This window comes from Chrysochloris asiatica, unplaced genomic scaffold (assembly GCF_000296735.1).
Source record: "Chrysochloris asiatica unplaced genomic scaffold, ChrAsi1.0 scaffold00552, whole genome shotgun sequence".
Lineage (NCBI taxonomy): Eukaryota > Metazoa > Chordata > Mammalia > Afrosoricida > Chrysochloridae > Chrysochloris > Chrysochloris asiatica.
In genome coordinates, this window is record NW_006409070.1 from 282,292 (window position 1) to 297,499 (window position 15,208).

Sequence of the window (15,208 nt, forward strand, 5' to 3'; positions counted from 1 at the left end):
GTCTGGTGAAAGGAGATGGGGATAAGATTCATAAGATTCAATAGTATGCCCTGTAAACTTTCACTCAATTCATAATAAAAACCTTAAAAAAAAAAAAGACAGGAAAGAAAGAAAAGACCAAATTGGATGTTTGAAGAGACTCTGCAACTTGCTCTTGAACAGAGAGAACCTATAGTGAATAGAAGAAATGATGAAGTAAAAGAGCTGAACAGAAATTTTCAAAAGGTAGCTTGAGAAGATGAGGCATTATAATGAAATGTGCAAAGACTTGGAATTAGAAAATCAAAAGTAAAAAATACACTCAGCATTTCTGAAGTTGAAAGAACTGAAGGAAAAATTCAAGTCTTAAAGTGAAATAATGAAGGATTTTATGGGGAAGATCTTGAACGACCCAGGAAGCTTCAACAAAAGTGGGAAGGAATCCTGTACTCAAAAGCATTGATTGATGTTCAACTGCTTCAGGAGGTACCATGTAATCAAGAACCAATAGTATTGAAGTTGAAGAACACAGTCCAAGCTGCACTAAAGGCAGTGGTGAAAATCAAGGGCCAGGAGTACACAGAATACCAGTAGAGATGTTTTCACAAATGGATGCAGCACTGGAAGTTTTCACTTGTCTACGCCACGAAATTTGGAAGACAGCTTTCTCTCTGTTTGGAAGATTTCTCTATGTGTGCCCATTCCAAAGAAAGGTGATCCAACAGAATGTGGAAATTATTGAACATTATCATGAATAGCACAAGTAAAATTTTGCTAAAGATCCTTCAAAAACAGTTGCAGCAGTAAAGGGTACTGCCAGAAATTCAAGCTGGATTCCAAAGAGAACATAGAATGAGGGATGTCATTGCTGACGCCAGATGGATCTTGTCTGAAAGCAGAGAATGCCAGAGAGATGTTTTATAGAGTATGCAAAGGTATCTGACTGTGTGAATAATAACATTGTGAAAAATGAGGGTTCCAGACCACTTAATCGCCCTCATGGGGAACTTGTACATAGACCAAGTGGTAGTCATTGAAACCAAACAAGGGAATACTTTAAAATTAGAAAAAGTATGTTTGGTTGTATCCTTTCACTATGCTTATTCAATCTGCATGCTGAATTCATAAATAATTTCTCTTAGATCATCACAAGGCTGGTTTCTATGAGTTGGATGTTAAAGAAATCACAATGGTTTGACTTTTTCCGACATGCTATACCACTCCAAGGACTCCTGGTGTGGCTCTGTGGGTTAATGCACTGGACTGAAAAGTCTATTTGAACCTCCGTGTCGGTGATTCAAGCTCACCAGCTGCTCCTTGGAAACCCTATACACGGTTGCCATGGGTCATAACTGGTTCTAGGCACTTAACAGCAATTTAACAACATACTACTCCATAATTCTTGATAATAAATCACCACTTCTTCTTTCCCTCAAGTCCTGAAGTTCTGCAACATGTTCCAACATCTTACAAAACTAACAGTTTTAAAAGGAAATGGCTCACACAATTGTAGAGATTGGCAAGTTCCAAATCTGTAGTTGAGAGATCAGTCTGGTGGAATCATCCCACTCACGTACTGTCAGAAGCTGAGGAACCCAAATTGGCAGGTCAGTCAACAGGCTGTTGATGCACAAGATTGTGGGAACTGTTGAATCAGGTCAGGTGATGGGGCTGAAAGTTGCCTGAACTGGAGGTCAGACATCATGAGCCAGATACAAGATTCAGGGCAAGAGAGCAAACTTGTCCAAAGCACTCTTATAAATTGAAGTCAGACCTTGCCCCAAGGGAAATTAAGGGTGGTGAATGAGTCACACTCTCTAATAAGAGGGGGTATACTTAATCCTTAGTTCCACTGTAATTTTTATTCCTCCTTCTTGTTAAGTGCCTTCAAGTTGATTCCGACTTACAGCCACCCTGTATAGCGTTTCCAAGAAGTGACTGGTATGTTTGAACCACCCACCTTGCAGTTAAAACCGACCTTTTGGTTCAGTGCTTATCTTACAGTCCCACCTGAATCTTTACTCCTGAGCAAGGAATTTCAAAATGGGTCCATTATCACAGACATAGAGGCTAGGATTTATAATATATCATGGATCAGAGAAATTTGGCTAAAAGAGCCATAATAAATAATTAGCTGCCCTGCACTGGACAAGACTGGATTATCTGAAGAATGTAGCATCAGGATGGGAGGAAGAGTCATTAAAAACCTGTGATATGCATAAATACAGCCTTGCTTGATGGAAGCAAAGAAGACATGAAGCGTTAACTGATGAAGATCAAAGACTATAACCTTCAGTATGGACTACACCTCAACATAAAGAAAACAAAAATCTTAACAACTGGATTAATAAGAAACACTATGATAAATGGAGGAAAGTTTAAAGATGTCAAAGGTTCATTTTACTTAGATCCACAAACAATGCCCATGAAAGCATCATTCAAGAAATCAAATGATATATTGCACTGGGTAAATTTGCTGCAAGAGACCTCCATACCCTGTTAAAAAGCAAAGATGCCCCTTTTAGGCTTAAGATGCACATGACTCAAGTCATTGTGTTTTCAGTCACCTTATATATGTGTGAAAGCTGGACAATGAATAAGGAAGTTCAAAGAAGAATTGATGCCATTGAATTACATTTTTGGTGAAAAATATGAACCTACTATAGACTAAGAGAAGCTGCCTTGGAAGTACAGCTGGAATGCCCCTTACAAGCAAGGATAGTGTGTGAAGTATTTCAGATGTCTTTTCTAGCCAGGTCTTAGTACCTCCCACCAAACTACCTTTTTATGATGGGTCTGGGCAAGAGAAGGTGGAGGAAGGTACTGATAGATTATATGATTCAGTTATGAATGATTGCTAACAGAACTAATTGTGATTGGTCTGTTTTCCATCTTCTTGTTACTTAGTGCTACTGAATCAGTTCCGACTCATTGCTACCTTATTTAGAATTCTCAAGAAGATGCTGATGGGTTTGAATGTCCAACCTTGCGGTTAGCCACCCAAGTGCTTATCGTACTGTGCCATACAAGTACTCTTGCTGGGTATAAAATAAGAAGGGCTCATTTTGTATTGCACTACCATCAAAATAGAAGAGCTAGGATTAGAGTGTGTCTGGATCCCGAGATCTTTGTGCATTGAACCTACTCGACTCTAGGACAGAAAGCTGTGAAACTGAAAGACTGGCAGAGGAGTAGCAGCAGCAGAACCAACAGCCAGAGGAGTGGGTTTCCCAGCCCCCAGAATAAGGAAAGCTGAATGACTTTGGGCAGGAGGTTTACTTGCAGTGTGGAGTGCCTGCAGGCACTTAATTGAAAGAGCTAAGTTTGCATACCTATGAAGCTAAAACTTAGTGCTTTTGGGCTGAGACATTCATAGTGAAATGTCCTTTGGGCATATGTCAGCAGCTCTAAAAGAGCTTTGTAAGATTGCTGAAGCAGAACAGAGGCCAGGTCAAGGGGCAGAGGACCAGAGAGAGAGGCCTGTCTCTGGACATCGCTAAGGAGAGGCTGTCTTGACTGGAGGGACTCACAGCTCAGTATTTTTGCTCCTGAATTGTAAGGTGTTGATTTCCCTAATAAACCCTTTAACTGTGATGATGGTATCTGAATTCTTTGTGGCCACCCCGATGGCCAAAGTGCTGTGGGAGAGATTGTTGGTGCCATTTTTTTTTTTTTTTTAACAGTGAGCTTATTAGTCTTAAGTACTTTTTCTATGTTATCAGGAGCGACCAGTCCCTGGAGAAGGACATCATGCTTGATAAAGTAGAGGGCCAATGAAAAAGAGGAAGAACCTTAACAAGATGGACTGACACACTGTCTACAGTAGACTCAAACATAGCAAGGATTCTATGACTGACACACAGCTGGGTAGTTTGTCCTTCCATTGTACACAGTATCCTTGTGAGTTGGACACCACCTAACAACAAAAACACAATGAAGAAAATAATAGTGTTCGTCTCAAAAGATGACTTTGTGAATGAAAAGAATAAACAACAGACAATGCTGTGGCAATGGTGCCACAGTGCTATGCAAATAGTATTATTATCGTATCTTATGTGTAGTAATTGCTTGGGGAAAGATTTGATTTCATCTTTTTTTTTAGGGCTTGAGAACTGATAAAGGGAAAATTATGATGTAAATGCAGAAAAGCAAATATTTTGAAGTAAGAATTAGAAGAAAATCTTACTCCATTTTTTTAAACAACAACTTTTTGGGGGCGATTGCTACTTGCAATCAATTATGTTTAATATCTGTACTACAGTAATCATAATCTAGGGTGTTGTGTTAAACATTTGATCACATATCTTTAGGCAATCTCTTCCTTTTCTGTTTACTTTTATATAACCTCTTGTCATTGGCTCAATACAAATTAGCAGAACAACCACGTAGGGTTTCTGAGATGGAAAATCTTTATGAAGCAGAAAAACCTCATCTTTCTTCTGTGGAACTATAGATAGATTTGAACTAACCTTGTGGTTAGCAGTCCAAAGCTTAACCCCTCTGCATTACTAGATCTTTTTTTACTTGTATATGTAGATTTTTCTTTTTCTTTTTTTTCTGAAGGCTCTGTGGGTTTGGCATTTTTCTTCAATTCTGGCAAATGTTCTTTTACCATATCTTTGGATAATTTTCTCCCATCTCTTGTCTATTTTAATTTCTGCAAATCCTCTTTTTCAGGTGTTGGACATCTTGGTTTGAAATCTTCTAGTTTTCTTTTCATCCTTTTGTTTTTTCTTCTGTGAAGTTTCCTCAGGTTTATTTTTCAACTCTTTCATGGGATTTTTATATATGCATTTATTTTGTAGCATTTTGTTCTTTTTTCATGGCTGTAACATTTACTCTGTCTCTGAGGATATTATTTATAACTCTTTCTGTATATTTAGAGATTTTCTTCAAGTAGTTAGAGATCCTGAGTACTGACTTGTATCTTACTAAAAACATTAGAAACAGTTTTAATGTAGCATGTTGAAAGGTGGTGTGAAGGATGGACTTCACAATAGGGCTAAGGTATGTATCCTGATATCTGGGGGACTCTTTTAGTCCTTTATTTCTTGGGAGGTCAAATTCTGCAGAGAGGAATATTCTAGTCTCTTACTTGGGATATATCAACCTGGCCACCATGTTGTCTAAGGCAAATATGGGAAGACACTCTATTTGTGCATAGATTCTTCAGTTCCTAATCCCTTTGCTTCAACTTCTCCAGAAAATAAACCTTTTATTTCTTGCCAGGTAGTGATAGTTTCATTCCTAAGTGGGTGACGAAGGCAATGAGTTTAGGGCCTAACTGCTCCTTGTCTAGAGTTTCCACATTCGTTCCGCCCCACCTTCACCCACACTTTCACAAGTAGCCAGTCTCTATAATTCCTTGAAATGTTGAATCATGATATGGTCTGCTGTTTGGTGTCTTTCTTGTAGACATTTTGGTCTCCATTTTTTTTCAAGTTTGCCAACTCAAGTAATAACCCATTTCTCTTTAAGTATTTTTTTATACCTACCTATCTTGTTCTCTTTGATCATTAAAAAAAAAATTAAGTAAATGATTTACTGTTGTTATTGAGATTTTGGAGGTAATGAAAGTAAATGTAGATGTTCAACATGGAAGATCCACTATGAATTTTAAAAGTAGTGAGTGCCCCGGTCACATGTACTATATGAAATCTTATGCATTTGTAACATTAAAAAAAAAAATGGTATCTCTACCAATTCCTATTTCAGTAGAAAGAAATTTTTTTATATTCTTTTAACTGCATATTTAGTCTTCATGAGTTCTTGATGAATTATAAGATTTTTCTTATTTTCTGCTATCCAGACTTTTTTTGGGGTGGAGGTGGGGGTGGTTATTATCAAATCTGGAATCCTGGTGTGGCTCTGTAGGATAAGTACTTGACATGTAAGATCGGTTTGAACCACAAGGTTGGTGGTTCACACTCTCCAATGGCTCCTCAAAAACCCTATACAGATAGGCTTGCTGTGAGTTGAAAACAACCCCATGGCACTTAACAACAACAGAAATGTTACTCTATCCTGGTGTAACACTGTAAGATCAGCACTGGACTGCAAACTACAAGGTCACCAGTTCAAACCCACCAGCTGTGTCTCAGGAACCCTAGACAGGGTGGGTATGAGCTGGAACCAACTCAGCAGCACTTAACAACAACAATTATCATATCCTGTTTTTTTTTTTTTTTTTTTTAATGAATTTCATATTTTATGTTCCTTCACTTTCAACTTAAACTGACATATGCATATTGGAGATGCCATCACATTTTTCATGTCTCTGTCATAATTTGGTCACAGTTCTGAAAGTCCTTTGTACAGGAACATAGTTATAGAAGTAAGCTGACTCTTGTCTGCTAATATATATCACAAGCAATTGATGTAATTTAATTTGTGCTAAGATATCTAAATAATTGATATAATATATTGGTATAATATAAATTTAATTTCAGAGAACTTCATCTACAATAAATTTGTCACCAGGAGAAGTGGAAGAAGAAGAAGATGATGATGATGAAAACACTTGTGGGCCCTCAGGACTTTGGGAAGCATTAACTCCTTGTAATGGATGTAGGAACCTTGGTTTCCCCATTCTTGCACAGGTAAAGGTTTGCTTTTATTAAAGTATAATAAAACCTAAAAATAGTTGCCCATGTTTTAAAGTAAATCTTTTTGTTCCCTAGAAATTCAATTAGTATCGTGTTCACTTTGTAATTTTTTTCCAGCTGCAGGCTGAGTTAACAATGACATATGATTTGGAATACATGAGTGTGCGTATGCAAACACGGAGTCCTGGGGTGGCGCGGTGGGTTAATGCACTGAATTGCAAGGTCTCTTTGAACCACAAGGTCGGCGGTTCAAGCTCACCAGCCACTCCTAGGAAACTCTATCAGGGTCACTATGAGTCGGAATCGACTCAATGGCACTTAGCAAAAAGATGCAAACATAGAAATCACATAATTTTTATATGATTCTCTTATTTTGGTTATGATGCTAGTTCTAAAAGACTTAAATTTGAGGTTCTAATATTTATGATCTGGAAAGGTATCGTTTTAAGAAATGCTATATAAAATTAAATAATCATTTAAAAATGAAGTAAAGGTTGAGTTTAAAGATGGCATACTAGGACTCTTTAAAAAGCACATCACTAAACTTTTCTTGGCATAATAGAGATGTTGCAGAATACTGTATACCACTATGGATTGTATAATACAAATAAGAAGTGAGACCAGAACACTAAAAGGTTGAGAACAACTTTGAAACCCTTACACTGTTCATTAAAGTCACTTTTAATTCTGTAGGCTCATCTTCAAATACCTATTGTGTGTTATGGGTCATAAACCCGTAGAAGAATTTCAGAGAGGAGGAAGCGCTTTTAAGCGGCGTTGAGAAAATCTGAGGTTGCAGTGGAAATAACCCTCTACAAAGATGCAAAGAAACAGAATGCAAAGGACAGCGTGGTAGTAATCCACAACATAGTGCATGGGTGAAAACAAGCGCTTATGATGAGAAATGAAAATTCATGCTAATTGTTCACTATTTTACATCTCAACAAATATATTTTTCTCTTTTGCAACAAATATCAAGCAGTTGGTGCCTATGGTCCTATCACATTTTTCCTATGTCTCTATGGTAATTTGATGATACCACTCAGAGTCTAGTATTAATTGTGGAAAGCTAAATAGAATAATCCAATTAGAATATTCTACTTGAAAAACAACAATCTTTTTTAAGTGGTAGTGGTGTGCCATGGAGTTGGTTCCGACTCATAGTGACCCTGCATAGGGTTTCTGAGGCTATAAATCTTTACAGGAGCAGAAAACCTCATCTTTTCCTTGTGGAATGGCTGGTAGTTTCAAATTGCTCACCTGGAGGCTAGCAGCCCGACTCATAACCACGACGCTTCCAGGATTCTTTCTTCGTATATACTAACTGTGAATGGATTATTCCTAGGACTCTTAAGAAAGTTTTCCTAACCTTTATGAAATTATTTATATATATGTGATCCTTGCTGTTGTTGCTGTTAAGTGCTATTGAATTGGTTCTGATCCATAGTGACCATGTATAGGGTTTCTAAGGAACAGTTGTAAATTTGAACTGCCGACCTTGTAGTTCAAACTGATTTTGCAGTCCAGCTTTTAACCCACAGCTCCACACCAGGGGGCCATATCTATTTGCTCCACATCTATGGTATTTACATTGCTTCTGACATATATTCAGAATTATGGTTGGATGAATCAATAAACAAATGTGTATATTCTAGAGTTTTAGTTTTTCTCTTACAATTTTTGCACATAGATTTTTGCCTGAAATTTTCATGGGTGAATATGTATAATAGGTCTTATGTTATTACATATTCTATGTAATAACATAACAGGTCTTATGTTATTATAACAATAATTAATGTTGTTGGTGTTAAGTGCTGTCAAGTCAGTTCTCACTCATAGCCACCCTATAAGGTTTCTATATAGGGTTTCATAAGATCAGGTGGTGGGTTTGAGCTGCTGACCTGTGGTTCACCGTCCAGTGCTGATTCTTCAGTGCCATGCCAGGAGTCCACTTAATAGTTTATCAATAATTTTTAAAAATTTCCTATAAATTAACATTTTTGTAAAAATTATTTTTAAAAGTCATTACTTTGTATTTTGCCTTGAATTTAAAATTTTTGGAAAAATATATTGAAATTAAATAAAAATTTAATTTTAGATCACTCTGCTTTTCAAAATGCCATCAGTAATATGGCGATATCTGATTCTCCACCACCTTATTAAAATTTACTTTACCTTTTTAACGTATATTGTTATTTTGTTTATATTTTGCATTTTACTTGCTTGGTAATAACTTTTTATAATTGTAAAGAATGAAAATTATATATTTTGTCTTTTGGTAATTTTTCTATAAAGATTGGTATTGCTTCAATAAAATATATTGGTTCCTTAGATATTGTGGTCCTGGTATGGCTCTGTAGGTTAATTTGCTGGACTGCAAGGTTGCTTTGAACTACAAAGCTGGTGGTTCAAGCTCACCAGTCGCTCCTTGGAAACCCTATACAGGGTCGCTATGGGTCAGAACCGACTTGACAGCACTTAACAACAACAATTTAGTAGTTTTGTCACAAAGTGTTTCGTACTCTAAATCTTTACCTTCTGTCTTACTTTGTATATATGCATGTTTGTAAATGTGTAGTTTGAGAGCTAAGAAATTTCAACTACCAGTTGGGAATTTTTTATATCTTTTGTTTATTTCCTCTCATCTAGAATTCCTTTAAAATCTCTTGAATATGACTTTATATATATGTTTTTTATTTGTTGGTATCTAGTTTTCCAATGACTTTGCAGACAACAATAACTCCCATTCCGCTCATCTTGAATTTACTTATGGTTTTTCTTTGTGTGTATGTTTTCTTACTTTTTAAAACTTTATGACTTGGCTTTGATATTTTCCTTGTAATATATGGCAGAATAAATTCTTTATTACATTAATACTCTCAGCTGACATGATGGCTTGCTTTTTACGTTTATATTTTACAGTTATCAGGCTAATTTTTAAAGGTATTCTTATTGGAATTTTACTTTAATGCATTGACTCTATAAATTTGTTCTTCAGTATCCTTTTTTACTGAATTCGATTTAACAAGCCAGGAAGGGGACATAACTATTTCTTTTACTAAAGTTCTCACTACATAGATTCTAATGTGTGAGTGTGAGTTACTAGTGCAGATGGGCTTTCCTTTAGCATTCATAGGTATATATTTTTCATAGTCAGGAGTCCTGGTGTGGAACTCATAGCAACTCTGTATAGGTTTCCAAAGGAGCCGCAGGGGTGCTTGAATTACTGACCTTGCAGTTAGTAGTCCAGTGCTTATCCTACAGCACCAGGCTAGGACATGTTGTTGTTGTTGTGCTATCAAGTATGTTCTGACTCATAGCGACCCTGAATGGTGTTTCTGAGGGGCAGCTGGTGGGTTTGAACCATCAACCTTGTAGTTAGTAGGTACTTATCTTATAACCAGGACTCCACATTAAGCCATAAACACTATGTATATAGTGATAAAGCAGTGTGCCTTAGTAGTTGATATAGGAGGAGCCTTCGGGGCCAGTGCAGTTAGAGTGGTGGTGGTGATAGTATGCCTTGGAGTCGGTTCCTACTCATAGTGACCCTGAATAGGGTTTCCAAGGCTGTAAATCTTTACAGGAGTAGAAAACTTCATCTCTCCTCTGTGGAACAGTTGGTAGTATTGAACTGTTCACCTTGAGGTTAACAACCACCAGTGCTATAGAAATTGTGTATGTTCTACATTCAAGCATAGTGATAAACTTCTGAAACCATGAAGATTATAGAAAGAACACAGATTTACTCAGGAGCCAAATTACCTGTAATTTCTGGTTCTGGCTTATAAAACTGTGATGTATCCCTTTATAACTCAGACTCAGAATTCTCCCTTAGCCTGTGGATCTTACCCTTCTAAAATTCTTTTGTTCTTTATTCAAAATCTGTATTGTTGTTAGGTGCTGTGGAGTTGGGTTCAACTCAAAGTAGCCATGTATACAACTGAATGAAACACTGCCTCTTTCTGGTTTGTGCCCAGATTATAAATCCATTCTATATTCAGGTTTCATCTAGACTGTTCTTCTGCTCACAAGAATTCTAAATTGGTACAAATCAGGATAAAATAATGGGCCGTTTGGAGTTCATACTCATGAATATATTATATGACGTTTTATTCTTCCACTGTAACCAGATTATTGAAGTTTCAACAAGAAACCAATTCTTTTCATTTTTGAAAAGGCTTGACACATTTATTGTAAATAGACCTTGTACAGAATATTTTGGGTTTCTTTGGGTTAACTACATCCAAATATAAATGCAATGTTTTAAAAATACCCAGTATAATTTTAAAGTACAATCTCAAATCAATTAAGATTTAAGCTAGTAAAGAATTAGAAGGAAACTCAAGACTTGAGAAAGTAGACATGAACCCTATCTAGAAAGTATGATTAAATTTGTTTGTTTTTTAGCAATAGTGATCACTCTCATTGCATTGTGTCAGACATTTCAGCTATATAATCTCTCCAGTAATCATTTAAAGGAGGAAGCAGCTTATTCAAGGTCAAGGTCACATAGCTAATGAGTAGCAATACTGTCACTCAAACCTGGGTTGTTTTTGTCGTTTTTTTTATAGTATGGTATTTTCCTGACTTCATTTATATTTACCACCCTTCCTATATCCTTCCTTGTATCCTTGGGTATATATTGGAAAGTGTTTGAAGACTATGCTTTGGCTCTAAATTTACAATCATGAATGGTTAAGACCCTTTGGTAAATAAGAGTAATTTTCAATATTTTGTTATCCGTTCATTCATTTAATAACTCGTAAATAACAAGGGAACGTTATTAAAGGTAGTTCAGAGGCTGATCATAAATTGTCGTTAATTTTATTGCTTCTCTTCTTGTTAATAGAGCATATGCCAGCAGAAATCCGAGTTGATGGATGTGTGCTGTAATGGATGATATTACTCTCCTCCGGTCTTAGCTGAGATGGTGCTGCATCGTGTGCTGTAGATGGACTTTGAGTTTTTTTCTAAAAGAGTTAGTCCTGCTGGATCTCTAGAACTACTGTCTCTACTGCAGGGAGGTCTTAAGGTTCTGTAACAACCAGCCAATCCTATTGGAACTCATATTTAAAGACCCTGAACTACTTGTAGGTTGGCTCCTTCCCAGTTTTTGAAATAGCAGTCTCCTTTGTGATGGTTCTGAGGCTGAAGTTTTTGTGTTTGGGAGGAAGTTTTATTTTTCTTTTTTGCTCTGATGGCTTCTTTTTCACCGCGATTGATTCTCTGATGGACTAAGCATCAGAATGGTGTTAACTTGTTCTTCCTTGTCCTACAATAGTGCTGGGAATGCCTTCTGTGACTTCAGTCCATTTCCTTACTTTCCCTCTGCTCTTTACTTTGGAATGGGAGATCTTTCGGCTTCCATCCATTCATTCATATAGCTTTCACTCTGCAAGGTGGAGATGAGGGTTTTCCTACTGACCTTTGCCTGGTTTTGAAACTGACTTGAAGGTAGTGCCTGCAGTCACTAGAGTAATGCTGCCCTCTTGGGTGAGACTGGAAGTGCCCTCTGAGGAAGAGTAAGTACATGCTTACAGCACTTGATCCACCAATGTTAGGCCCTCTGAGGACATGTTAAAATTACCCACATGGACTTTCTGGTTCTCCTTGCTTTTGCATCTATGAAGACTCTTCCTGCAAATGCTGTGTTTCTCTCTGAGTTTGTAGACTCACTTGTTACCACATCCACAGTGCCTGCTGTGGGGCCCGTTGTCACCATCCCTGTTCCTGCTCCTTTGTCAGTCCCTATATGTTGTGTGACTGGAGGAATATGAGCTTTCTTGAGCATAGTTTATATGGGAGGTATGTTGAATTTCTTCTTCTCCAGCAAAACCAGAAGGCATGGCTCCAAACACCTCAGGATCCATGTGGAGGCTCCTGATACTGACTTGTTCTTGATCCCCCATTCCACCAATCTCCATGGCATGTGCCTAGGGTGAGAAGAAACAAGTAGAGAAGAAAGTGAGATCAGAAAGATCTGCTTCTTTCTTAGTGTAACTGAACAGCTCAAGAGCTTAGAATACATCAAATCCAATCTCCCACATTAAAAAGGAATCCTTGCTACAGTGTCCTCACAATGCTTATTCCAGTTTTGGGTGATCAGTTCCAGTGCCAGGGAGAACACTATTAAAGATGACCGGAGATCACCCTCAGGTACTTTCATTTCATACACTTAGGTTAGTACTTCTGCAAAACAGAGTCCTGTAAGTGAAATCACTGATCAAAGGGTATGCACATTTGACACTTTAGCTACTAAAGCAATTGCATATTGGATAAAGTACATCGGATAAATAGGTACTAAGCAATGGTGCATCTGCACACAGAGTGTCTGCACTACCACTAGTATATACAGAAATCAATACATCACAGTCACAAGAGACATTATGACTTGAAGGACTGTATAATAGTCAAAAACATTCCACAGTAGAACAGCCTGCCTGGGTTGGGGTAGTAAGTGTTAAGAATAGATTTCATGGTTAGGATGCTGTGGTGGGGGTGGTTATATGCCGTGGTGGAGTTGGTTTCAACTCATAGTGACCCTGTTGTTGTTAGGTGCCATCGAGTCAGTACTGACCCATAGCGACTGGGAATCTTTACGGGAGCAGAAACCCTCATCTTTCTCCCATGGAACAGCTGGTAGTTTTGAACTGCTGACCTTAAGGTTCGCAGCCCGATTCGTAACCACTACGCTACCAGAGCTCTAGATGGTTTTATTTACACCCTGAAATATGAGACTAGAGAAGGTGACAGCTCAGGGTTCTCTGAAATTCGACCTTAAGGAACAGTTTGGAGAAACACTAGGGTACCTTCCTAATGTGACAAGGCATTCAAAAGGAGACTCATTTGGTTAAGCTCATCAAAATGCAAAGCATTTTCAGTTGAGCCTCAGATGGCACTGAAGGCTCTGCAGAACCAGCCTTTTTCTGCTTTCCTATGTGCCCTGGCCCCATCCTCTAGAGTCTCTCTGAAGACTTACTACTGCGCTTATGTCCTCTGTCTCAAACACAGGTATGTCCATTGTGTCCCCAGCTAGGATGGCCGGGGTGCCGCTGTAAGCCTCCACTGGGGGTTTCAGGAGGTAAATGAGATCTTCCCAGTAAACAAAAAGATCTTCTCTTTTGTCTGAAGGGGGACACAACTGAAGGTAAAAAGAGCGACCTGTGGCAAACTTGAGGCGGAGCTGTTGTTTTTCACCATTATGGATGGATATCTTTACAAACTTCAAGGGAAGCAGCCTTGTTAACTCCAAGGTCTGTGCACACTTGTGGCGTTTTTCCTTGGTGTCATAGTCCCATGTGGTGTGCTGCTCCTGGTTTGCAGTTGGTTGTGCCAGCAGCATGACATCGGGCACTTTGAGGCTAGGGCTGGTGCAGACAATGCCCACTGTCACCACTCGGCTACGGTTGTGCACATCCATCACTTCTCCTTTTTTGCTGATCTGGATAAAGTCACTCTCAAACATTGGCGCATATGCAAATATAGCATATTCTCCCTTGTAGAGTTGTCGCTGCAGTTTTCCCATGGAGATATTAAACATGCCCATGGAAGAGCAGCTTTTAGCTTTGTAAAACGGTGAAACACATTGACTGCTCATGGCGATTTTACCAGCAGTCCCTTGGGGCTCCTGCCGTCCTTCCTTATCACATCTCACAGGGCTTAGGTGTTCCCTTGGTCTCATAGATACATGGGGAGCCTTATGCCTCTGCAGTCCCCTTTCTTGCCCCAGAGCAATTGATGATATTGTGGTGGTACTGATTACCATTCACTGTATATCCGGGACAATCTTTAATGTGGACCCAGACCATGCCCCACCTTGGGCTTGGGGTTGTCTATGTACAGAGATGTCTGTTGAGCAATATCTGGTCTTGTAGGTGTTGGCAGAAGTTGGGTCAAAGATTTCGGCGTATGCAGAAGACAGGACGCACAAATGTTACTGTATGGAGATACTGTGATGCTTAGATGTTGAGGTGCGCAGATATGGGAGCTTGCTTGGGAGGGGCCTCACCTCAAACTGGACCCACTGGTTCACAGCTGCTTCTGCTTTTGATTCCACACAACCTGAGCCTCTGGTCTCCCTCCCACTGTGCATCCCCTTCCCTGCCTCTGGTTGCTGCTTTTATCCTCTCCTACCTATTGTGACAGGTCGCCATCACACACCCCTTTGTCTCTGTCACCCAAGAGGTGCCTCAGGGCAAGGACATTGTGTACTCCCAGGCCTCAAGTCCAAGCAGCACCAAACTGCGCGTATACAGCCCTAGGAAATGGGCCAAAAGGCCGGATCTTAATACATTAAGATTACTTTCCAAAAGGGTTAGGCTAACTTTCCTTTTAAAAAATATACATGTTATTTTACCTAGCACTTCTAATTGTAGACATTTACTTTATAAAAGACATTGAACAAGTTGGTAAAGACGTTAGTATGTTTACCCGTGTTTCTTGTAGCAATCTCTCTCTCTCTCTAAATATCTATATCTATATATATCTGTTGTTGTTGTTGTTAAGTGCTGTCGAGTCGGTTCCGACCCATAGCGACCCTCTACAGGGTTTCCGAGGGTGTAAATCTTTATGGGAGTAGAAAGCCTCATCTTTCTCCCACAGAGCGGCTGGTAGTTTCGAAC

The 15,208-nt window shown here is 38.6% G+C and overlaps 2 protein-coding genes across 2 annotated transcripts in view; one reads left to right on the plus strand and one right to left on the minus strand.

The window, feature by feature from the left end:
• Window positions 1–7,365, plus strand: part of LOC102842734 (ankyrin repeat and sterile alpha motif domain-containing protein 1B-like) — a 214,680-nt gene extending 207,315 nt beyond the window's left edge. Inside the window, exons 9-11 of the mRNA XM_006877665.1 lie at window positions 6,429–6,578; window positions 6,702–6,781; window positions 7,278–7,365. Of these exons, the coding sequence (XP_006877727.1) occupies window positions 6,429–6,578; window positions 6,702–6,781; window positions 7,278–7,365 (318 nt within the window). The remainder of the gene's footprint in view (window positions 1–6,428; window positions 6,579–6,701; window positions 6,782–7,277) is intronic.
• A 6,156-nt stretch (window positions 7,366–13,521) lies between these two features.
• LOC102810597 (protein FAM71C-like) lies at window positions 13,522–14,184 on the minus strand. The gene has a single exon (XM_006877666.1). It carries the CDS (start codon window positions 14,182–14,184, stop codon window positions 13,522–13,524), a length of 663 nt encoding a protein of 220 aa, XP_006877728.1.
• Window positions 14,185–15,208: the final 1,024 nt, after the last annotated feature.